The following is a 25,372-nucleotide window of genomic DNA, read 5'->3' as shown; positions in this document are numbered from 1 at the left end:
CTCACTCACTGCCTTAGGCCCCGCAAACTCTTTGGCTGGGCCTGCTGATGTAAAGAACATTGAAAGCAAATAAGAAGGAACTTACTGAGAAATGGAGACAATGGGCAATACACTAAGAAAAATTGACCCCTCTGCTGAAATATATTGTAAATGTATAAGGACTGTGTTCTGAGTGTGAATACATGGTGAGAGAGACTGTTTCTGAGGTAGCCCCAACCCAATGATTAGAGGATTTGCACAAGTTCAGTGACAACTCAAAGTCATTACCACATGATGATTGTTCAGTGGCCTATATGACATATGCTTTGGACTGGAGAACATGTAAGAAAACAACCTCAAACTCTGACACTCTCATTGGAAGTCTTAACAGAAATCCCAAGGATTTAATGAACCACAGAAACTGAATTACCAGGTCTCATGTCTGACTTACCATCCCTAGAGATGCCCCCCACCAAATCAGGGTTGAGGCAAATTGCGATGGGAAGCTTTCCCCGTTCCTTCCTCCGATATGTATGTTCTGCATGTAAATGAAAACTCCAGTCTCTAGGGTTCTCAATTCAGCATATTTCACAGCCATTAAATAAAAATGGAGAGAATGGACATGTGCTATTTCTGTTGTCATACATTGACAGCTGTTTTCTGTGTTTTTATAACATTATTTAGAGCTATCCAAACTAGCAGGAAAACAGAAGATAATATGATTGTCTGGTTCTCCCCTAATGTTGGGATGAACTTCCGAAATAATACCTAAACAAACAATGAATATGACGGTAAATAGAAATGGGAATGTTTTAAGAATCATTGAATTCCAGTGGACACAGTCCAGTTATTAAGAAGCAGAAATGATTTAGTTTTAGTAATTTGTAGAAAACTGTTATGGAGCACTGGATTGTAAGGAGTAAAAAATAAAAGTTGCACAATGATCTGAGAGATCTGAGAAAACTAGAGGTAGGAATGAAGGTATTTTGGTAGAGAAAGAATTAGATGAAAGACAAGCATAAGATGTTAATATCTTTTATTAGACCAATTTCTTTTTGGTCAGATAGACAAGCTTTAAAGTTTGAAGTCTGAAGCATAAGGTGGACAGGGAGACTGACATCAAACTGTAAAGAAAGAGAATGAAGAGGGAAGGTACGCATTTGATTATTCCAGCAGAAATTGGGTACTCACCCCATGAGGAATATAAACTTGACTGCATCAAATGTTAGAGAAAAGTTGCATTTTTATTCCTGCTTTGCACATTGAAACTAGTGGTAAAAATTGATAAAATTAGAACTTTTATTTAAGAAATAGGAGCAACTCAATGATGGAAGAGACGAAGAGGAGGACCCTGGATACATACAGTAGTACTGGAGGTAGCCAGGAGTCTTAGCCAGTATGAAAAGGCACCTTAATAGTTCTTCTTTTGATGTTTGTTTACTTCAGCGATTCAATGATGAATGCTCAATAAACAGGCAGCTGTTTGCTGTACATGAAATCATTTACTAAAGGCTTTAGACTACAATTCTTCTATTCATGTTGGAGTAACTCCTTGCTCTTGAGTAGTCCCATTGAAATATGTGTGACTATTCAAGGAGTAAAGCACTACTCCACATGAGTAAATATATCAAAATCAAGCTCCGATTTTATAAACATGCTTTGGGCCTGTCTGCCCAGCTATAGACACCTACAGACACTAATTCCAACATGTACATAAAGGTATATGGAAATGCAGATCTAAACAGTGCTTTTTTTGTGATGGTACGCCCCGGGATGGAGTACCGCCACCTTTTTTCCTATCTTACTTGAATTGAATGGGATTCCCCTCTGGCATACCGGTACCTGTTTCCTGGGGCAGCTTGGAAGCATGCACAGGACATGCGGCTCTTAAAGGGGCTGCGACCGCTTTTTTTTTTTTTTTTTTTTTTATGCTCAACAACTTTGAGCCTAGAGTACCGGCATTTTTTTTCTTACCAAAAAGGCACTGGATTTAAATATCAATAGATTAAACCAGCCAAGGAGGGAATTCTTTGTGAATTCTACGAAGCAACCCAGGACGGGTTCTGACACACATCTTCGGAGAAGTTTCACAGCAAACTCCGACAGGTGCCTTGCCCAAATATTGAACCACAGGACAGCTTTTTTTTCTTTTTCTTGATGTTTCAAGTTCATGTCTGAGTGCTTATTTTTTCTGGCCAGGACCAGATACAAAAGTGCCAAAATACTATAAAAGAGCCGGTTGTCCAGATATTTATGGCCTGACTGAATGCAGGAATTAATCGAAATTATGCATTTTTATGTCTTTCAATAAAAAAAGACTATATAAACACCAAAATCCCAAGCAATTTTGCTTATAATTTACAACTAAGTCTACAATTGCTGGGTTCTGAAAAGAAAAAAAGGGGCTGGGAGATGGAAGAACAAACTAACCAATCAAGTTACTCTTGATTGGACACTTAGCAGCAATTAAGTACAATTGCAGTAAGTATTTAATAGACATTATCCATTATCACATGCTATTTGTCTTAGCAAAAGTTGCTTAACCTAATACTTGCACAGGTTCAACATCAAGTTAATTCAAGTTTAACAGAATGGAATATAAACTAGCAGAAGATGGGAATGAATTCAGTTCGTAATACAGACTGTTTATCAAATGAGTAGCAGGTTTTTGAGGCCTTTGCAAAAACATGCTCTGGTTTGCCCAGATTCTGTTGGGATCATTGTAGTAATTACTGGGTATAATGTGCCTGCAACATGCAGCAGGTCGGATTAGAGGACAGAAACTCTGGACTTGCTATTGTGATATCCATTTAGCCCTGCAGCTTGACTCTGACAATGCCCAGTACCAAATGCTTTAGAGGAGGATGGATAAACTGTACATTATGCAGATGTGGGGTAATCTGCTCCTCATATTAAGTCTCATACTGATCTCTAATAGTTAGTTTTAAGCATGTGATTGGATAGCATTGCAAGTCTTGTGGATAAGGGAGAAGCAGTGGGCATGGTATACCTAGAAGTTAGTAAGGCATTTGATATGGTCTTGCATGATCTTCTTATCAATAAACCAAGCAAATACAACTTAGATGGGGCTATAATATAGGTGCATAATTTGCTGGATAACTGATCTCAGAGAGTAGTTATGAATGGTTCACAATCATGCTGGAAGGGCATAACAAGTGAGGTTCTCCGGGGGTCTGTTTTGGGAACGGTTCTGTTCAATATCTTCATCAACAATTTAGATATTGGTATAAAAAGTACGCTTATTAAGTTTGCAGATTATATCAATCTAGAAGAGGTTGCAATTGCTCTGGAGGATAGGGTCATAATTCAAAATGATCTGGATAAATTGAAATGGTCTGATATAAATAGAATGAAGTTTAATACAGACAAATGCAAAGTGTTCCCTCCACTTAGGAAGGAACAATCAGTTTCACACTAACAGAATGAGAAGCGACTGTTTAGAAAGGAGTACTGCAGAAAGGGATCTAGGGGTTATAGTGGACCACAAGCTAAATATGAGTCAACAGTATGACACTGTTGCAAAAAGAGTGATTCTGGGATGCATTAGCAGGAGTGTTGTGAGCAAGACACAAGAAGTCATTCTTCTACTCTATTCTGTGCTGATTAGGCCTCAGTTGGAGTATTGTGTCCAGTTCTGGTCACCACATTTCAAGAAAGATGTGGAGAAATTGGAGAAAGTTCAGAGAAGGGCAACAAATATGAATAAAGGTCTAAAAAACTTGACCTTGAGCTATGAGGGAAAACTGAAAGAATTGGGCTTGTTTAGTTTAGAAAGGAGAAGACTGAGAGGGGACACAATAATGGTTTTCAAGCATCTAAAAGGGTGGTACAAGAAGGAGGGAGACAAATTGTTCTCCTTGGCCTCTTAGGATAGGACAAGAAGCAATGGGCTTAAACTGCAGCAAGTGAAGTTTAGGTTGGACATTAGGAAAAACTTCCAAATTGTCAGGGTGGTTAAACACTGTAATAAATTGCCTAGAGAAGTTGTGGAATCCCCATCTCTGGAGATATTTAAGAGCAGGTTAGACAGACATCTATCAGGGATGGCCTTGCCGGGACGGCAGGACACTGGACTTGATTATCTCTCAAGGTCCCTTCTAGTTCTTGTATTCTATGATTCTATCACTACCAGAAATATTAGCATCATTATGATGATTGCTCTGGATATTCTAGCCACATAGATGCCCAGTCTATGTGGAGGTTGGATTTGATGTTTTGTTCAAGAACATTCTCCTAGTCCCAAGACCTAAGAAATGAAAGGATTACAGTCCAACACAATCCACTGGAAGCAGTTTTCCCTCAAAAGCAGAATTTTTGTGACAACTTAGTCTAGAAGACCAGTAAACCTATATTACTTGTGAGGGTAGCTGCATTTAGTTTCCAGCAAGAGTTCCAGAACAACCCACATCCACAGTATCATTTCAGTGTACTTAGCTTCTTCCCTGACATTAATAGCTTATTCTTTAGGTTGTTCTCCATAACTGCAAGCTTTCTAGGTGAAACAACATTGTCATTGACTAAATAAGCAGTCCTATTTTAAAATGCTTACTTCAGGTTTAATCAGTCCAGTCTGAACTGTCATGTCCTCATCTTTTATATCAGATGCTTCATTGGTGCACACTGATGCCATGGCATCTGTTTGTTCTGTACTGTCTGGCATTTGTGCTTGTTTATTTCAACTCGTGGCGAGAAGGCAGGAGAGGGTATTGAACAATATATAGATGTTCACATACCCATGTATAGCATGTTATAGACCCAAGCGCACAGCAGGTCAAGTCCCATTCAGGTTCTTCCTTCTGAAGTGACTCAGGCAGGTAACACTTAGGGATGTAAAAATACAGTTAAAAATGTAACTGTAGCCACTAAAAATCATAGAGGTTCCATGGTTCTATGCACTGCGGGCTCTGCAGTATAAAGCTTAAATAAGTTGCTCCTGGAGAGGAGGCTTTGCTGCTGGCCCTGCTCCTCAGGAGGCTTCGCTGCAGACTCTGTAGTTGGCTCCCGCTTCCAGGGAGCCAACGTGTAACTTGTGAGGGGAAGCCGCCATGAACAGGGAGCTGCCGGGTGGGCAAGGAGCTGTTCCAGACCCTCCCTTAATGGGTGAGGCTTCCCGGTTAACCAGTTAACCTTTTACTTCCCTAGTAACACTAGGTCTTATAGTCCCCAAATCCCTCACAATCCCGAGATAGCAGCTTCCCAAATGAGTGGTCTCCCATCACGTTTGGTCTGGGAGTGGACCCTGGGCAGTCAGGAGTTTTGGCTGCTCAGTGGGAGATGCAGGTAGCCAAAGTTAAACTGCCCTTAAACAGGCACAGGAGCATGAGTATTCTAGCAGGGTCCAGACCCAGGTTTTTACTTTCATTGTTGACATAACTTGAGAATTCATGGGCATGAGGCAGTTTCCCAAACAGGGAAGCCAGTCAAGAAGCTGTTTGACTTTAACCAGAACTTTGGGCAGGTAAAGAAAGTTTAAAGGCTGAGGAGTAATAGTTGTTTTGCTTGGTTATTGTTTTTACAGAGAAGCCATCTTGATTCCCCACAAGATCCCTGACAATGTAACAAAAACGTTACTGAATATTTTACTTGTCCCTGTGACTATCAGTGTAATGCATAGTCTCCGGCAAGTGCAGAAAGCAGACATAGGAAGGATCAAAGAATAGCTGATGAACTGAGTCTTCCCAGGTGTAGCTAAAGAAAGCCCATCAGTGCTGCAGTGTCCTAGATTAATTGACTGAGTGGTGCTGATTGGCTTATATGGTCAACACAAGGTGAAGGTGATGTAAGGAAGCTGGGATTTGGCAAGATAAGAGTGCATAGCAAATGTTAAGTGATGGGACATTGAATAATCCATATAGAATTATAACTCTATAGTGGAGTGTTGGGCAGGTGATCTGTTTTTAGTTCCAGGTCATAAGTAATCCATGTTGTCTCTTGCTACAGAATTGCAAAACGTAGTACCATAGTTATTCACAACCAAAGTTAATTTTGACATCTTTAGTTTACCTCTTTCAAGGGATAGAAATATTTCATTGATGTCTGTTATTTATTTTGTTCTCAGTTGGCTAGGCAAAAATAATTTCACTCGCATTAATCTTTATTTCCTCTTTAGTATATTTTAAAGATTTAAAAGGTTTTTTTCTTTGAATTCCTGTGAGAACAGATAGCGCTTTGGGTACTTGACAAATAATGTGTGCTCTGGTTGTACTTCTGGCCTTAAATATGTACTTTGTTTACTTTGGTTTCAATCCATCTTAATAAAGACTTCAGATTTACACCAGGTCAGATATATATGCCTGAATTTACATCTTTCTTCCTCATAGGAATGTCTTACTTCCAGCATCTGAGTAACAAAATCAGAAGCAGTGTGCTGTTGGCTTTCAAGATGAAACAGTTCTTGGGGAAATGGCTTCAGTTAAGAAACAGAAAAAATAAGGAAGTTTAGTGTACCATAACAGAAGTGCCATTGCTTACAGCTTTACTCAAGAGCAATGTAATGCCACAGTTGCCAAAGGGAACCATCTATAGAAATTTCACATAATCATTTGTGAGGGCAAAATTCCAACTGTGTTCATAATATTGAGATTGCATCTGGAGGGATATCTATATTGTGAGGTGCAAAACAAGTTCCCACCGCAATTTGCCTAGACTCAAAGCAGTGCATCACGGAAGAATCCCACCCCAACTTCCTCCTGAATTTCTCAAAACAGCATAACCTTGAATAATCAGTATATGCACAAAACACCATATTGATCTCAAGCTATCTTGTTAATGTATAGATCTGCTTTTTAATCTTCTTTTTTTTCCCCACCAAAGACTTCAGTTGAGAGAGCCGGTTCAGATTTCAGTTCCATAGAACTTAATGTGTTCAAAGAAATTAGCCCTTCTCCTGCTCCTAGTCCTTTTTGAACACACAGTTCTAAGTCTACAAGCCGTAGTTTTTGCCTGAGTGAAATATGTCTCTTTTTAAATAATAAAAATATTTAAAAATGGTTTAAACCTCTGCTAAATCCCCTGGCATTTTCTATCTTCTGTCCCCTACCTGTTTTATTTATATATAGCTATAGATATAGGTTATTTATGGTCTAATCTTGAAAATACATATTACTTAATGTAGTGCTTAATACTGTGATCAGTACATCTAGTGGCACTCATGCTGCCAGTAGCACACAATAATATGTATGGTACATTACTTACTAATATTAATGGAGTCACTCTAAAGTTACAGGGTTGGGGGGCTACCAATGAGACTATGCTTAAACAATATGTTTTTGCAACTTTGAACTCATGAGCCCCAATTCAGGTTGGCATTTAGGCATGTGATGTCCTGAACGGGGATGTTTTCAAGATCATAGATTCTAAGCTTTTCAAGGCTGTATTCTTCTTTCATGTGTGTACAACAGCCAGGTTAACTATGGGCACTATATAAATCATGTTAATTAATGGGGAAGATGCTGAATATGTAGCTAGAGATATAAACCATTTTTAATTAGTAATTGACATCATAGATTAAATATCATGTAGAAAAAAATATTCCCTTTATCCAAATTCTTCCAAATGATGTGTGTATTATTGTTCCCTAGAATGTAGCCCTTTTAAAGCTAATGTACATCTTAACTTTCTTTTATAAAGACACATTTTATTCTTTTTTTTTACTTTTGGCATCCCTTTTTAGATCCTTTAATATCTAGTCTTACAACGGAGATGGTTGAATAGTAGAATTTTCTGTTGGGAGAGACTGGCCTTGTCTATGAAATTGGGTTGGGACAACTTCTGATACTGACTGAACATGCTGCATATTTCAGTTGTCTGTACATTTTCAAAGTGGTACTGGATGAGATCCAGGAATTCACTCACAAATCCCGTAAGAAAAAAATTCTGTACGCACCGTCACCGCTTGGCAATTTAACCCTGCTCATACTCAACAATCACATCTGGCTCACTTAATGCTAGTTTAGCTTAATGCCGACTATAATATATTGACATGAAAAATAAATCATCTAAGAAAACAATGGAAGGGGATGAAGAAGACAAACACTTTCTAAACTGAGCTTTCACATAACCAAACTGTCTTTCCCTGACTGATACGGGTAAAATCAGAGCGGACTTAAATGGCAATGTGAGTAATATATTGGGTGTAAGTTGATTAGAAAGGGATTATATAGATCACTTAAAACACTGATCTATACATGTTTTAGAAGATAAGCCCCTTTGAAGTGTAAGTCAGATTGCATTGGGGCCAGCCCTCAGTCTACTGCTGTTTATCATGTTTGATAGACTACATTAGCAGGGAGATCCCAGTAGGAAAACCTAAGAAGCTGCTATATGCAGTGTTGTTGCAGATATGTTGGTCCCAAGTTATTAGAGAGAAGGTGGGGGTGGAAGTACCTTTTACTTGACCAACTTCTATATTTAGACAGTATAGTAATAAGAGTGTCTTCAAGTGAAGCCCTTAAGGAAATATTAATCCAACCATATGACCAGCTAAAATGGCATGGAATGAAAATGAACATGATGAAGACTAAGGTTATGTTGGTCAGAAGAGGTGCCATAAGGATATTGGATATAGAGATTAATGGAGTATGACATAAGAACATAAGAATGGCCATACTGGGTTAGACCAAAGGTCCATCCCGCCCAATACCCTGTCTGCTGACAGTGGCCAATGCAAGGTGCCCCAGAGGGAGTGAATCGAACAGGTACTGATCAAGTGATCTCTCTCCTGCCATCCATCTCCACCCTCTGACAAACAGAGGCTAGGGACACCATTCCTTATCCATACTGGCTAATAGCCATTTATGGAGTTAACCTCCATGAATTTATCTAGTTCTCTTTTAAACCCTGTTATAGTCCTAGCCTTCGCAGCCTCTTCAGGCAAGGAGTTCCACAGATTGACTATGCGCTGTGTGAAGAAGAACTTCCTGACTAAACTAGACCAACCAGTACATTGGCAGCTGGGTTATGGAAGATGGCGAGCTTTAACGTGACAGACACTCCAGACAGGGGGGAACTGGAAGAATGTGGAATTACACCTCTGGAGTTGTATATGACAAGCATATGCATGTGAGATTGAAAGCCAACCTGTCTGGCACAATAGTGTGCCTCGCAATGCTGAATAGTGCAGAAATATGGGGAATAAGGAGATGGCATGTTCAACACCAACGGTGGTTTGAGATGGGAATATCTGTGTGCAATAAAAAGAGAGCCAAGATGGGTGAGATAATATCTTTCGTTGATATTCTGGTGATGAGAGAGTCAAGCGTTCAGGTACACATGGAGTTCTTCAGGTCTAGGAAAGGTACTCAGAGCATCATAGCTACAAACACACTATAAAAAGTCATACAGAGAGACAGATTGTGCAATTCAAGGTTAGGATGGAAGTCAAAGTCCACAATGTGGCTGTAAAATTGAGGAAGAGTGACTTTGCTGGATTGAACACAGAGAGAGGCTGAACAAAGAGGACCTGGTAAAGATAACATGGAAGCAGAGGGTTGAGGGACATCGAGGAAGTGTCGGATGGGTTGCATCAAAGAACATGTTAAGCAGATGGACCTCAGACAGACAAAGATGACACATGTTTGCACAATGACCTGATCCCAGATGATGGGGTAAGGGAAAGAACACTTTGATTAGAAAATAGGTGTTAGTGAATAGGTGGAAAGTGGAGTATTTCATAGGAAATGCAACTGAAGTAGATAAGATAAAATAGGGTCATGATACTACTTAGTCTCATATCCTGCTATAGACCTCTTTTCCTACTAACCTTCCTGCTTCCCCCTGTAGGTAATTTATAGCATATTATACCTGTTTTTTTGACAAAATATCACCATCAGTTTCTTCACCACTGAATTCAGCCCACAGACTGCCATGGAGTTTTATCCATTTATTTATCACACCTACCCAAGTGAAGAGTTGTACTTCATTTTCATTGTTTATTAGGGCATTATTGGGAATTACACATCCCAAAGCAGACAAAGTGCTCATATTTATGTAAAAGGACACTTGCCATTCAAATGGTGTATAAAGAGAAATGGGGTACACCTATATGCCAAAAGCCATATAAGTGGTGCCAACCTGGGTTTTTTTACTGCTTCTCGTTTCTAGTGAAATCAAGGGGGCTAGACACCTTTAAAAAAAAACAACTTATTTAGATTCATTTTGTGCTTTTGGGGATTCTTGTTGTATTTAAAATGTTCCCAGTTCTGTGAGGACTGCTTCTCTTTTTAGTTGTTTGACCCAGTGTGCTCAGCTGAATTCACCATGTTCATCATAGGCATGCTACGTTCTTCCAGAATAGCAAATTAAGTTCTAGATTTCCTGATTGGTAAAGAATATCATCCCTTCTAACCCCCCTAAAAACAACATTTGGTTTCTAGGCTATGAGATCTCAGCAAGCCTTTCTTGTAACAAGAGTAAAGTTATTTTCTTCCTGTTTTATGTTTTTATGTTTCTTTAGCCAGTGTTTTAAAGATTGCTTAAAGAGCACAAAAGGTCATTAGAAAGCTTTATTTTTATTGCCACTGCCTCCAGAATGCATTCCATAACTCAGTTTAATATGGGCTTCAGCAGGCCAAGAGTTTTACAAGCCAAGATATTATGTCTAGTCAAGCTAGTGACATGCCACAGAGTTCAGTGAAAAAAGGAAGAACAAAGGTCTAGCTTGAGTAATATAGTTTTGCATTGGAAACATGGAAGGAAAAAGCTCTCCTCCATATCCTTTCTACCAATGGATTGTATTTCTGCCCCCAGGCTGGTAGGAGACTCACCCCAAATGCAGTCTCTGGAAGTGAAGAAGGTCTAGAATCATCTGCTGTATAGCATATTATAAGAAGATTCACCCATCCTCCAGCTCAGATGGAAAGAGCATAGTCTATTACATCCCTTTATATAGTGCAGTTAGATTTCCCCTGTTTCAGCCACCTCCAAGGACCAATGCAGAGAGGGTTGGCGGGAAATTGTTACAGGACTGTGGTGTTCCCTTCTTTCTACTGCTTCTCACCCGTAGGGCTGTTTAAAGGGACAGTCCCTGCTATTCCACAAGTGCAAGAGCTTAAATTCCACCTGATTCATAAAGGTGAGTGAAGCCTCCTTGAGCTCTGGGTCCCCACAACATACATAAAGGCCAAGTCTGTCTCAAGGTTATTTGTAAATAGAAGTTTAACACCGAAAAGCACATATCTTCACAAGAGGGATCTTGAGCTCTTCCAGTTCTCAGGCACATTAGAAACAAATCATGTTTGCCTACTCAGCAACAAATCCTCGAAGTTTACTACTCTACTATGGAGCTGCAAGGACATAATGCATGGAAAATTGCCATGTGAATTCAGAGTAGACACACTCCTACTTAATCAGCAAGCAAATGATCTGGTAGCACTTTATAGATTAACAAAACATGTAGATGGTATCATGAGCTTTCGTGGGCACAGCCCACTTCTTCAAGCTCATGATACCATCTACATGTTTTGTTAGTCTATAAAGTGCTACCAGGCCATTTGCCTGCAGTTTTTTTCTGTAACAGACTAAGGGTATGTCTACACTACCCCGCTAGTTCGAACTAGCGGGGTAATGTAGGCATACCGCAATTGACATACCACAATTGCAAATGAAGCCCAGGATTTGAATTTCCCGGGCTTCATTTGCATAAGCGGGGCGCCGCCATTTTTAAATCCCCGCTTGTTCGAACCCCGTGCCGCGCGGCTACACGCGGCACGAACTAGGTAGTTCGAACTAGGCTTCCTAGTTTGAACTACCGTTATTCCTCATATGGAATAATAACTGCATTGTGTTTTATAGATTTATGAGGGCATAACTAAATTTTTTTTGTGGATGAATATGACCCCCATTTCTATAGTGTCTGAGAGTCTGTTTGCAAATGAACATAACAATTGATTTCTGTGTCTTTACTTCAACTTTACCTTCTTATAAGAAAAAGATAGCTTGCTTGGGTATGCTTGAGTGTACATGCATCTGTGGTGACATTTTTGAGGAAAAGTTAATTTTGAAGAAAAAAAATGAGGTTTGCATTAAGTTCTGAAAATGGTGTGGTCTTATTTCTTGTGGGAATGAGTTCCACATTCTACATCCAGCTTCTATGAAAATTCTCTCTCCTGTGCTCATATGCCTCCCTCTAGTGGCCAACAGGTTTACTGCTCCAATGGAATGTACTGTAGCTGGTTTTGGCGTTCAGGGTCACAGATGGAAAGATGATCTTGTATGTAGCTAGAGCCAGTTCCAGGGAGGACCTTGACTATAACGGGACATAGCCTTTGAATTGGACTATTTATTGAGCAGGGAATCAATGCAGAGAGCAGAGCACTGGGGTAAACAGTACTTGGCAACCTGTGTTATTGAGCAGATAGAATTTTGTTTCAGTTGCAGCTTTGGTTTCAGAGTTAGGGGGGATAACTTAATTTCTAGTTAGTGTGTTTTGATACTCAAGCCGTCAAGTCACAAGTTTGTGGATCATTATGGCTGTTTCTGAAAGGCTAGGATGAAATCTTCTGGCAATTCTCAACTGGAAGTGCTTTTTTGTTGTTGTCATGAAAGTTTGGGGTTCTAATAACTGAAAAGTCCAAAAGGACTCCCAAAGTGAGGGCTGATTTAATAATCTAAGGCAGAGGCTCTGGAAAGTGGGGGTGTTCTGTGTTGCTGTTCTCTGTTCCTATGAGCAGCATCTGAGTCTTGCTGAGATTCAGTTTGAGCCTGGTACTCTCCATCCAGTACATATCTCACTGAAATATTGATAGAGTTGAGACATGGTGCTGATTATATTTGATGTCAAGGAGATATGGCTCTGGGTATCATGCAACATTGCCTCACTAATGGCTTTGTATAGACGTTAAATAAAATAGAGGAGAGGAGGAGCCTGGAAGAACTCTTCAGGCGAGGGATTTGGATGTGAAAGAGCAATTGTATGTGTAACATGCTCAACTCACTTAATTGTCCCAGACATTTAGCTATTCAATGTAGATCATGTTTTTCCCCATATTCGTGACATGCTGACTGCGATGTTATTTTCCTCTTTCTCATCTCATTTGTTTTCCATAACAATCCATTCAATCCTTTCACTCCTGCTAGATCCATGTCTATCACCAGTCAGTTTCAGAAAGTTGGAGCTCTTAATTATGGTGTATAAAAACAATGCTGGAAGCCAAGAAGTTTTAAACCATGATCCGTAATTCCTTTCTCCAGAGCTGTGTGCCTTCTCCTGGCTCACTTCACTGTTGTGGAGATCTGAGTTTTTTTTATTTGCATAAATTATAGTTTGGATTTTGGAAGTACAGGCAGTGCATAAATATGCATTCTCCATGTCTGCCTACACAACAAACTATTGGAGTGAGCAGTCCAATTGGATTGACTGCCCCATCCCACTCCGAAATAAGGTGTATTCACCTGCAAGCTGTTGGCACCATTGCCTAGTGCAGTGACACTTACCAGTGGGGTTTGAATTCTGAAGTGCACCAAAATGCTACTCACTGACTGTCCAATATATGGTATGCAGTAACAGTTCCCTAGCGCTCATTTTGATAGTCTCTTTCAACAGCACTATATTAATGCCCAGTACAGAACTTTTAGTGCACATCAACCAAGTCTACATAGGCAGGTTAATGTTTGATACATTGGTGCACTTTAGAATTCACACCCCACTGGTGCACATTATCATGTCATGTAGACAAGCCCTGAGTCTGTGAAGCAGAAATAAATGTAAAATGTAACTGTTGTGAATCGAATTATCCTTATTAGTGCTGCTCACAAATTTATTGTAGTGGTACAGGTTTTCCAGATGCTCCACAGAAAAAACAATAAGCCAAGGTCTCATCTCCTGTAAATTCTCTATAAACCATTGCCGACAATGTATGTTGTGGACATGGTGGGTGGGTGGAGCAAGGGGGCACAGCAGAATACAAGGCGAAAGGAAATCTGGTTTTTGAAGCATTATTTGTAAGGATTTTGATTATTTGCAATGTTGTGGTTTATTTTGGTTCTCTTTCACTTTTATGTCTTTAGAGGATCAGAGAAAATGGCAATTAAAACATCATGTGAAAAGCCCTATATAATTTAATAGGGACAAAACAAATATGGCTCTATAAAAAGTTCTCCAAAACCCTAAATGAGCATCCAAATTCCTTTTGTGGAATATAAAAACCTTTTGATAATTTCGAAGAAAGTTAATTTCCTGAAGTTCTGGAGCATTTTACTTAAGAACAAAAGACTTGAAATATACAAGTGATTGTTTTGAATCTATAGATATATATTAGAGAAAGATTTTCACGGTTGCTGGGTACTATAGTCTTCTATCTGAAAATCTACACAAAATGCGCTCCGCATTTTGCATAATTTTTTCCGGTAGCTTTTCCGGAAGAGGCTTTTTTGCCATTTTGCCCCCTCTCTGAATGAGTGCATTTGCTCTTTTGCAAAAAAAAAAAAGCAGAAGAGCAGATGTGTTCTCTGGACACAGCGGCGGTTTTCCGGGATACCGGTATCCCAGAAAAAACATGCAGTGTAGACATAGTCTGAGTTGCCAGATGAGAATGCTAAGCTATTCTGAATCTCAGATCTTACAGACATAGGCCAAGACTACACTAGACCCAGAAGGTCAAGTTAAGGTATGTAACTCCAGCTATGTAAAATACCTAGCTGGAGCCAGCTCACTTTAAGCCAAGCTTGGCACCATCTTCACAGTGGAGGCTGATGGGACCAAATGCTCATTTCCAGTCGACTATATGATTAACCAATAAGCCCAGGCTTATCTGTATTAGAGGTATCAAAGGAGGGGGAAGCAGCAGCTGGTGCTGGGGGGAGCTGGCTTAAAAGCCGGTTTCCCCCAGCACCGGCTCCACGGTGCCACCTTCCTCCTTTCCCCAGTGCTGCTGCCTCTATCAGAGACAGCAGCGTCGGAGGGACAGTAGAGGCTGCCGCTAAGTACCCTCTGTCTGCAGTGGGCCCAGGCTTGCCGCTGACAGAGGGTGCTCCCCCTAGACTTGACACGGTGCATCCCGTCTTCTGGGCCCACCACAGACAGAGGCTGATCCCCCTAGACTTGCCATGGACAAAGGCTGCCCTATTCAGTACTGAGCAGCCTCTGTCCACAGGGGGCCCAGGCTTGCCATGGACAGAGGCTACTCTGTGTGGGTATGTCTACACTAGCCCCCTAGTTCGAACTAGGGAGGCTAATGTAGGCATTTGAAGTTGCAAATGAAGCCCAGGATTTAAATATCCCAGGCTTTATTTGCATGTTCCCGTCCGATCGCCATTTTTAAATGCCACTAGTCAGGACTAACTGCCCGAAACTACACATGGCAGTGAAACAGCAATTCGAAGTCCTTAGTTCGAATTAACTGTTACACCTCATTCTAGTGTAGACATACCCTAAGAGACAGAGCAATCTCTACAGGGAGCTCACACCATCTGTGGACAGGAACTGCTGCCGAAGCAGCCTCTGTTCATGACCAGCCTGGGCCGCTGCAGACAGAGGCTCCTTCGCAGCAGCCTCTCCCCTGCAGCAGCCTCTGTCCGCAAGGAACTCAGCCCCCCCACGGAGGGGGCGGCTGCCACCCCACACTGCTGCCTCTGTATCAGAAGCAGCAGGCAGCCAGTCTGCACAGGGAGCTGGTTTTTAAACTACCCTCCTCCCCTCGTAGACTGGCTCCCGTCTGGCATCCAATGCTGCTGCCTCTGACACAGAGGCAGCAGCATGGGGTAACAGGGCTCCCCAGGAGTGGGGCCAGAGCACACTGGCTTCTGGTCCTGCCCCCTGGGACTATAGAATTGTCAAGAAACCCATAAGAATTCATGCAGTTACTCGACTATTCAATTACCCCATATCTGACATACCTATTCCTGTCAGCTTCCCTTACTCCTCACAACTACGAGGCGTATCAGCACCAACCAGAGTCACCCTCAGTGTTTGATTTAGCAGGTTTTAACTAGACCCACTAAATCAAATGTCAAAAGATCACTCTCCAGCACGTCAGTGGAGACATGGCCATAGCTGTTGTTTGTTTGATTCTGTTTTTGTGTTAGAATATATATTTCAGCTTGTTGTCCTGCATATTACTCCTAATTGTTTTTTGCTTCCCTTTGGATTTGTGACTGTGCAGTAAGAAGAACACTAAAGAGCGGATTGACACCAGAAGAAGCCAAAGCACTGGGCCTCATCAGCACCTCTGAGATGCAGGTGTGAAATCTTCAGAGGTGGCTACAAGCAAAACCATCATTGGTGACACATGGGCTGACAACCATTCAGTGTGGCATTGTTCTACCAGCCTCATCTGCTGCTTCGGACATCCCGTCCTCTGTTTAATTTTGATAAGATATATACCAGAAAAAACAAAAAGGGCTAAAGAAGGGTGTGTCACAGCTCAGCACTAAAACCTGACAGATACAAAAAGGAGTGTTTGAGTATTTGTAGGTGAGAGTTTATAGCTTGGTTCTCTCATGATGCATTGATGTGGTATTAGGGGACTCTCCTGAGTTATCTTTTATTGTGTGAGCTATGTTTACGCTGGCTATCCTTGTGGCCTGTTTTAGAAATTGTAAAGTATGGCATTTTGTCAGTGCAAGAAACAGTCCTTAAAGAGGCAAAATCACTTCTGTTACAGTTATTATGATCTTCCTAAGATTGTTTTATTGGACAGACATACACAGATCAGTACAACCCTATTTTTTATCTCACCACCAAAGAATGTAAAAATGTATGTGTACCTATGTATATGTACAGTATGGATGTGTGTGTGTGTATACATTCACATATAGTCCTGGGGTGAAATCCTGGCCCCATGGAAGTCAAAGGGGTAAAGATTTTATTCCCAGGGCCTTAAAGTTCCACCTGATCTTCAGGATAGGAGTGTCTTTTTACAAGAACTCAATGTTGTTCAATGGAATTCAACCCTGCAGGGCAGGAAATTCTCTGCAGTGCAAGTGGAAAGTTTAGGATTCTGAACTGCATGTGTGTACAGTATGTGCATGTACACTGTACCTAATACTATACACACAGAGATAGCACAGAATACCTCCTTCTGTTGAACTCTAGGTATACTGAGTCTTTGTACAATTTCAGAAATTTATGCCAACAATTTACATACTAGATAAAGAGGTTCTGCTGCCAAGATCAAGAAGTTTTCTTCACCTGCCTGAGCCCTTCATTCTGCTTTTCTCGGTAGTGATGTAGCTTAGTGGTGATTTAGCTTCAATCTGATTGAACTGAACATGAAATGAGCCTGTTAAAACGCCTTTATATTTTTTCTTCTTTCATCAATAAAATGAATAGCAAGGAAACCACAGTGAGCAAAGAGCAAGAACATTCCTCTTCCCACACACAAAGAATTTGCTTTTTCCTCATTCGTCCTTATGTCACTGTTTTTAATTGATTTCTATTAACACCTTCAGTGTATGGGTGAGGTTTCATGTTCGGTGCATGTTCTGTTCTGCTATATACCCATATAGCGATTACACTCTGTTGTCCAAATCAGAGAAGATTTTAGAATATCCTTTAATCAACTCATTTGCCTTTAAGTGAAATACATCCCACCTCAGTGAATTTGGAACCCACTTATACCTGGCTTTCGCCACTGCCGAAGCATTTTCAAGGGAACGGCAATTTAGTAATAACTAAAAATGGAACATTTTGCACCAAAGTATATCTGATTGTAATGATCCAAATGCCACCCCACTGATTAGCACATGTTTCTCCTGGAGGTGCACATCTGCAGAGACATCAGTGCACATAACAAAATGTATTACACAGATGGAAAAAATCAGAGGGAATATGGAATGTGAAGAAATGTGGGATTAGCTGTTTCTTTGACTCTGGGCTGGAACTAAAGATGTATTGACTCCTACATTCTGCTCCACTTTGAGGACAGGAAGTGCTAAGGATAAGGTACCAAACAGATGAAATTTCAAATATATATGAGACTATGTTGAATGAAAAGCATCCAAGTAATCTGAAAGCCAATCAATAGGCAATACTGAAATAAATGACCTAGTTGAATAAAATTAAATGGAATTTGCTGTTTAAACTCCAATCAGCGCAATTATTTTCTTCAGCTGCTGGATTTCAGTCCTTATCGACAGTTGCCTGGGGCCCTGACCCATCCAGTTTATATCTCCCTGCTATGAGGCCTGGTTGTCACAGTGTAGTGTTAGGTTTACAGACAGCGGTGAACATGTTTTCCTGCTAGTTGGCAGTAAGTTTGGTTTAACAAGTGGGTTTTGCAAGCAGACAGAAGCTATTTATCGGATAGCTAATAAAACATAGAGTAAAGAATGAGCTGAAAGCTGTAAAGAAGAAAGGGCTGAGCAGAAAACTGAAGGAAACAGAATTTATATAATCACTTTCTTTCATTTGAAAAGAAATGATGTGTTAGCAACAGGGTTTTGGAAAGGATCTCTGCATGATACAACACGTTGCTTTCACTATGTTTTCTTATCTTTCTGCTCAAGGTTGCAAAAAACACATAGCTGGAGGAGGTATTGGAGGTTTGTGGAAGTCAACAAGGTCTGAATGAGTAGGTTGGATTGCAATTCATGTTCTAGTTAAAAACAAATCTGAATCTGAGTCCTGATCTGGCCAGTTGCTGAAGCCCTCCTGAAAGAAGCTCAACTCCCTTTCCAGGTATTGGGCCCTTGGCAGGACTGAACTTTAAATTCCCTGCATCTTGTGCTGTGTATGCACCCCAGACAATGGGAATCTCCATTTCTAGTTACTAATAAGGGAGGAATGCAACAATTGCTACAAGAGCAATGTGTCACCAGCGTAGTAATGTGAAGCAATTCTTGTGTTTGGAGACTATATTTTAGTGCCATTTCTAAAGTGTCATTAAACTTAAATGTCTCTCAGTCAGCTTGCATGTCCCAAATCCTTTACATTCCCCTCATTTAAAAGGGATTTAAAAATTAGCCATAAAAATGTGATTCATTTGACAATGTGAGTCAGGATTCCTGAGGACAGGTGGTTCTGGCTCGTACAATGGATTGTTTTAAATCTGATTAGGAGGGGGAAAGATAGTAATTTACCAACTTCATATCCCCTGCTTCTTTCTCCTTCCTCCCTCCCTCCCCCCAAGCATACATGCATTCCAGTAACTCATGAACAGCTTGGATTTGGAAGTCCATATTTAACTAGTTATTAGTCTATAATGTGGAGTCACTTTTTGTTTGTTGATTGCTATTTTTGAACTGCAGACTGTTTTTATAAGAGGCTAGAAAAAAAGATGACAAGCAGCACTCAAGGGTCAGTTCCCGCTCCCTCCTGTGAACAAGCAGCCCCTAGCATTGTCTTCAAGGGGAATTGTGCATGCATGAATGAGGGTTGAATTTATCCCTGTAGAAAGTTCAGATTGTTCTGGATTTCCAGCATATAAACTGCAAGGACTATAAATGCTGAAGTTTCGCGAGTTAGATACTTAGGAGCTCTGAAGGAAGTAAAATTAATTAAAAACTTAAAGCTGCCCTATGTTGTTTTCCTGATGGTGAGATGAAATGATGCTTGAATAGGGAACACTATTGAAATTTATTTGTAAACTTTTGATAATATGAGGGCCTATTTTGTGGTTTTTATTTTTATTTTTTTTTAGACAAGGGATTAAATTGCATTTTAGATACAATATAAAGAGAGTTGAAGAGCAAGAAATTCAAAGGAGTTTGTGGGGTTTTATAGTACTATGTTCATGCAAAAATATATATATTCTGGACACTTCTAATTTGTTGGTTTCACATTGAGTGGCAAACAGAGGTACGTAATGTTTAACCGTTGTCTAACCATTGATTATGTCAAACAGATATGAAATCTGGAGGCTGCTTTGAAAGAAAAAGTCTATCGATGGCAATGGGTGCATTTCTCCTTTTTAAAGACTGTATTGGGGCATACTATGTCGTCTTTTGTGCGTGCGTGTGTGTGAGAGAGAGAGCTGGGAATTGTACAAAATTGTAAAGTAGAAAAGGACATGTTTGTTAGAGGAAGGACAAATACTGTAAAATTGTGTAAATGTCACTACTCATGTTTTTTCATGTTGTGTGTAGCATAGTGTAAAATAGGCTTTTCAGCAGTGTTATTCTGTGAATTGTAATTTAAAAACAAGCCATGCATGGTTAAAGATATTATCTACAGGTCCTTTTTTCATTTGTTTGTTTTTCTCATTTTAGGTAAAGATGTTTTGTTATATGTTAAATTTAATTGTTCATGAAACTGCTTTTTGTTTCTCAGTTTTATTGCATAAATAACTTGAATTACTGTTTAAAATTTACTACACACAAGCACTCCTTCATTTGTATCCATTTGTAGGAAGCTTTGTCACTACATTGAGCATAACTGAGGTGGATTTCCCTTTTTTAACACACCCCTCTTTTGCCTCTCCTCCCCCACTCCATCCCTTCCTCACATCCTTGAAAATGCAGTCTCTCTTTTTTCCGTGCCATGCAGGGTCAACTTGAGAAACTGACCTCAGACCCGTGTCCAAAATTTCTTGATATAAGTAGTAACAAAGCTCACCTCTACAGCATTATGTAAACACATCTTGCAATAAAGCTTTCTAAAGCATTTTCTGTGTTGGTTGCTGATTTTGTTGATGTACCCAACTACTAAGAACTTGGTTGGCTGGGGTTTTTTTTTTAAACAGTTTGTATTCTTTATGCATGCATGAAGCCACCACAGGAGCAAAAGAATGCCAATTCTGGATTATCTGCCAATGAAAAGCGAACTCTTTAACCCTGCTTTCGCAGATTGAACCAAATGCATAATCCTAAGTGAAGTAAATGTGCATGTATGTGCCCAGTCCTCCAAGATTGGTCATAGGTAATATGAAATACCCACCAAACATCATGGGATGCTGCCATTAGCAAGCAGTCAGCTCTTAACTTGTGCTTTCATAACTTGTGTGGCGGGTTGAGAGGTGCCAGGGCTCTGAACCGCCAAGCCTAGAGGTTCCGGGGCTCAGCCCTGACCCAAATTAAGCACTGCTGGCAGTTGATGAGTGATTGATTTTTATCCTTAAAGCAGCCTATGCAGCTGGAGACTTGTACAAAGAGCTCCTAGTTTATAAATGCATGTCTCTGACTCTCTTGAGCTCAGGTGAGTGTCCTGATCGACTCTGCACAATGAAATGGAATTCCTGAAACTCTTGTTTACAGAGCCATTCAGATAGATATTGGAGGACTAAAACAGGGACATGCCTTTTAACTCAATTCAAATGTGTTCAGGAGGACAGTTTACCTCAGCTCTCCCCATATGCCCCCATTCAATCTGTCTGAATTAAAGTAACAGAGCTTTTTTGGAGGGTATGAGGAGGTGTATCAACTCCGCACGGGATCTGGGAGGGCTAATCTGGCTCACCTGGCCGAGGAGGCCCATCTCCCACAGCCCTGATGGCCATGCTCCAGCTGGAGGCCATCTGGAAAGGCCTGTGGAGCTGCACAGTCAGGGCTGATTGCCACCGAGGAAGAAAAGTGTTTCTGGAGCTCCTGAAGAGGAACCACCACCAGACGAAGACACAGAGGCCAGTCAGCAGGAGGCGGCAGCCACAGATTCCAATCTGGAGGGGAGAGACAGAGAATTACCTGGAAGAGACTGGTAGGAAGCAGCCAAGTCACACTGCCCAGAAAGAGGAGGGCATTGTGATAGACTCTGGCTGTTAGGCCACACTGCCCTGCAAGGAAGAGGCCACGTTAGAGGCTTGCCTGACAACTCCAATGACTGGAGAAGACTGCAGGCAGCACGAATGCATGTGGGCCAGATACGGTTTGAGGGGTCACTGAGGCCCACTGCTCTCTCCCCTGGAGGGTGGGCTAGGCATCCCATAACAGAGGGGACACAGTAGAAAAGTGATAACTATTTTACCCTACTAGATTAGGACAGTGGCATGAAAAACTTTGATTTCCAGGACAAATGGCATCATAAGCTACCTGAAAATATTTACCCTTTTATGATACATGTACGATCAGTGAAGTTAGGTTACACAGTTCAAAAACACTTACATAATTTTGTGGCATCATCTTAGATTCTTAGCTGTGTTAAGAAAGAATTTCACAGATGATTTTTGTACGTTACCTGGAGCCTTAGGGGGGCAATAGGAACCATTGTAAGTTATCATATATGTAATGCTTCCTACAGAAAACAGTGACTTGCTCCTTCCTAGATGCCTTTTTCCAGTAATTTCATATAAAAAGATGCCCCATGGGATCTACATGTATCTCTTAAAGAGCTGCTTAGCATTCCAGCTGCACTGTTGTAAAGTCTAAAGGATGAAAGGCTACTAGCCAGAAATGTGGTAATGCTTTTTAAAATAAATATATAAAACAAGTTTATTGGCCAGACACTTTTCTATCACAATATATCCATTAGTAATTCTAAATTCCAGATGTGCAGTGACAACGCTTACATAGATTTTTCAGACTCAGTACTCAGAACTCATTTTTTTGTCAGAGGGAAGCCTCTGGACTCCAGTCAGAGACCAAATGTGTCTGCAATTTATCCACTGCACAGCTGCATGCAGTCGTTTGCAGCCAAGGGGTAATCGATTCTTTTTTCTCGAGGTCCATGGATAGGCAAGGTCCAGACTCCACAGAAAATAATAAAAAATAATAATGTGAAAATAAGAAAATAGATTTCACAGCCCATTCAAAAGCATCTGGCAATCTGAATTTGGCCTGTGGTCAGTCTGTCAACTACCTGTATTGTAGCCCTTCCATGACATTTTCACCATGAAAATGCAAATATTATATTGAGAAAAATCTTTTTCCTTTTTTGTAAACTCTCCATATTTTCTTAGGGAACGTAGTTCGGAAAATAAGAAGGCTCCTTTCTATTCAGAAATCGTTACCTCTAGTGAATTTCTTAATACAAAATTAAAAAATCACTGCTGCATTGTATTAAACCACAATCTGATGAGACAGCCCTCTACTGGGGAATCCTGAATGGAAAGTGTCTACCTTAGAAGTCATGCTGTTGTGGACCCTTCACCTCCACTCCCAGCTTTCCCTGGATTGCTTGCGAACAGGGTACGTCTAGACTACAGGCTTTTGTCAACAGATACTGTCGACAAAGCTTCTGTCAACAAAGAGCATCTAGACTACATCCACTTCTGTCAACAAAGCAAGCCGCTTTGTCGACATGGCAGTGTAGATGCAAAGGACAGTGTAGATGCAATAACGCCTTCTGTTGACAGAACTCTGTCGACAAAAGGCGTTATTCCTCGTAGAATGAGGTTTACCGCCATCAACAAAACTGCCGAGTTCTGTTGCTATGTCGACAGAACTCGATGGTAGTGTAGACCCAGATATAGTTTTGTCGACAAAAATCCAGTTTTGTCGACAAAACCCTCTAGACCCACCCATAGTGTCTGAAGAGGAGTATGATGTGTTTTGAGGATTACCACCCCACTTTTAACATTCAGATGGAATCCTTTTCCTTTCTGCCACGCAGCTGCCTCTCCAGTCTCCCTTTGCCACCATGGTTGGGATGGAATCTTGTGCTTTATTATTGGTTGTTCTCAGCCTCACTGAGGGCAGAGGGAGGAGAGGAGGAAAGGAGGCAGTAACAGCCCCAGGGCCTGGCAATTCTAAAGGGCTCGGGCCTCCCAGCACACTCCAAGGAACTCTAAGGGCGGGGGGGACAGCATGATGTGCTCCAGGCAGCGTTGAGGGCTGGCTGCCCCCAGCCCAGCTCCTTCTCCTCAGGGACCCACCCCTTCTGGGAGCACAGAGCCGCTCCCTCCCCACCCCTCACTCAAGAGTCCCGTGTGGCTACCAGCTCCCCTGGGTGTCCCACACTTTGAGACACTTTGGTTTTCAGAAGAGGGACGCCAGCATTTCTGTCTGTCTGGCCCGTTAGGTGTTTCCAGTTGGACACCTAAAAACATCAAACACTGGGACAGTGGCCTTAATTTTCTAAAACTCTCGCCTCTGATGCCACAGGTAACCAGAATCACCTTAGATACACCTTACAAATCTTGGTGAATGGTTAGGTCTCTACGATGTTATGATGCCACATCCAAAAAGGACACCAGGGTGAAAATTATCTTTTCAAATAAAGTAATGAAAGATTCCAACTCCTGAATGAGAACTCAAAAGCTGGCTTTCCCCCTACCACAGTCCAATCCTCCCCTAAATGTGTAAAGGGAGGTTTAAATAATCTTGGCAACAGCTAGCAAAGGAAAGGGATTGTTAAAATGAGGCCCTGTATATCTTTTTAACAACCTTTTTCCCCACATAAAATTGTGGAAAATTATTGACCTCATAGCACAGTCAAAAAAAGCTATTCTTGCTAAATGCCAAGATGTATCAAACTTTTGACTAGACTTTCCTCACATAGGATTTCAAATCTGTTTGGTTGGAAGATTTCACAAGTATGCTGCATTAATTACAAGGAACAATGAGGTTAGTGAAGATAATAAATACAAATCTAAAGGATTAAAGCATAAACCATAATGTTCTAACTATATGTGCATAGTGATACAGGAGATGCAGCAAATGTCACATTGTAGTCACTAGAGCCAAATTAGAAAAGGCCTAATGCAATTGGCACTGGTATCGATGGAAAGACTTCACTGGGTGTTAAATCAGGCCCCAAAAAGTAACTTCTGTTATTGGCTATTTGCAAATGAACTTGATGGTGGCTTTGGAGCATTTCTCTGACAGAGTCATATCATTCCAACTGTTTTAAAACTCCACTGATTTCATTGTTGGGAGTTCTTAAAAAAAATTGGTGATGCAACATGGCCCGAAAGCCAACACTGAAACCTTATTCCTAAAACTATGTGAAAAAAGAGTTCAATTTGGCTAATACGTTTTGTATACTCCAGCTAATGACCAAAAAAAATAAGTTTATTATATAAACATTCAACACCTGTTAAGCCGCCAAACATTGTCTGAAAAAGAAACACTTTAGGTCAGTGATCACTAACCAGTAGATCAGCATCGACTGGTCAATCATTGAGTCTTTCACGGTCAATTTCAGTCTCCGTCTAGGCCTGCCAACCTTCCTGGTTTGCCTGGAAGTCTCCTAGAATTGAGATTGATCTCCCAGAGTTTCCTGCAGCCAAATCACTAACAGTCCAGAGGCACAGCTGAGCTAAGGCAACTCCCTGCCTGTCCTGGCTCCATACCACTCCCAGAAATGGCCAGCCTGTCCCTGCGACTCTTTGGAGTGGCACATGGTCTCTGCAAGATCCCCTAACCTGCAGGCCTTGCCTTTGCAGCTCCCATTGGCTGGGATCAGGGAACCGCAGCCAATAGGAGCTATGGACTAGGAGCCTGCCTTAGCCCCGCTGTGCTTCTGTCCCAGGAACCACTTGAGGTAAACAAAGCCTAGCCGGAGCCCACACCCTGAATCCCTTCATATATCCCAATCTCTGTCCCAGCCCTGTGGCCTCCTCCTCAA

The 25,372-nt window shown here is 41.0% G+C and overlaps 1 protein-coding gene across 11 annotated transcripts in view; it reads left to right on the top strand.

Annotated features, from left to right (window-relative positions):
- Positions 1–20,536, top strand: part of FHOD3 (formin homology 2 domain containing 3) — a 590,681-nt gene extending 570,145 nt beyond the window's left edge. For all 11 annotated transcript variants that reach the window (XM_075921655.1, XM_075921652.1, XM_025187260.2 and 8 more), the window contains one exon: positions 16,098–20,536. In XM_075921655.1, the coding sequence (XP_075777770.1) occupies positions 16,098–16,180 (83 nt within the window). In that variant the 3' untranslated portion in view covers positions 16,181–20,536. The remainder of the gene's footprint in view (positions 1–16,097) is intronic.
- The last annotated feature ends 4,836 nt before the right edge of the window (positions 20,537–25,372 follow it).

Source organism: Pelodiscus sinensis, chromosome 2 (genome assembly GCF_049634645.1).
Source record: "Pelodiscus sinensis isolate JC-2024 chromosome 2, ASM4963464v1, whole genome shotgun sequence".
Taxonomy (NCBI): domain Eukaryota; kingdom Metazoa; phylum Chordata; order Testudines; family Trionychidae; genus Pelodiscus; species Pelodiscus sinensis.
This window is presented reverse-complemented; position numbering and strand designations above follow the sequence as displayed.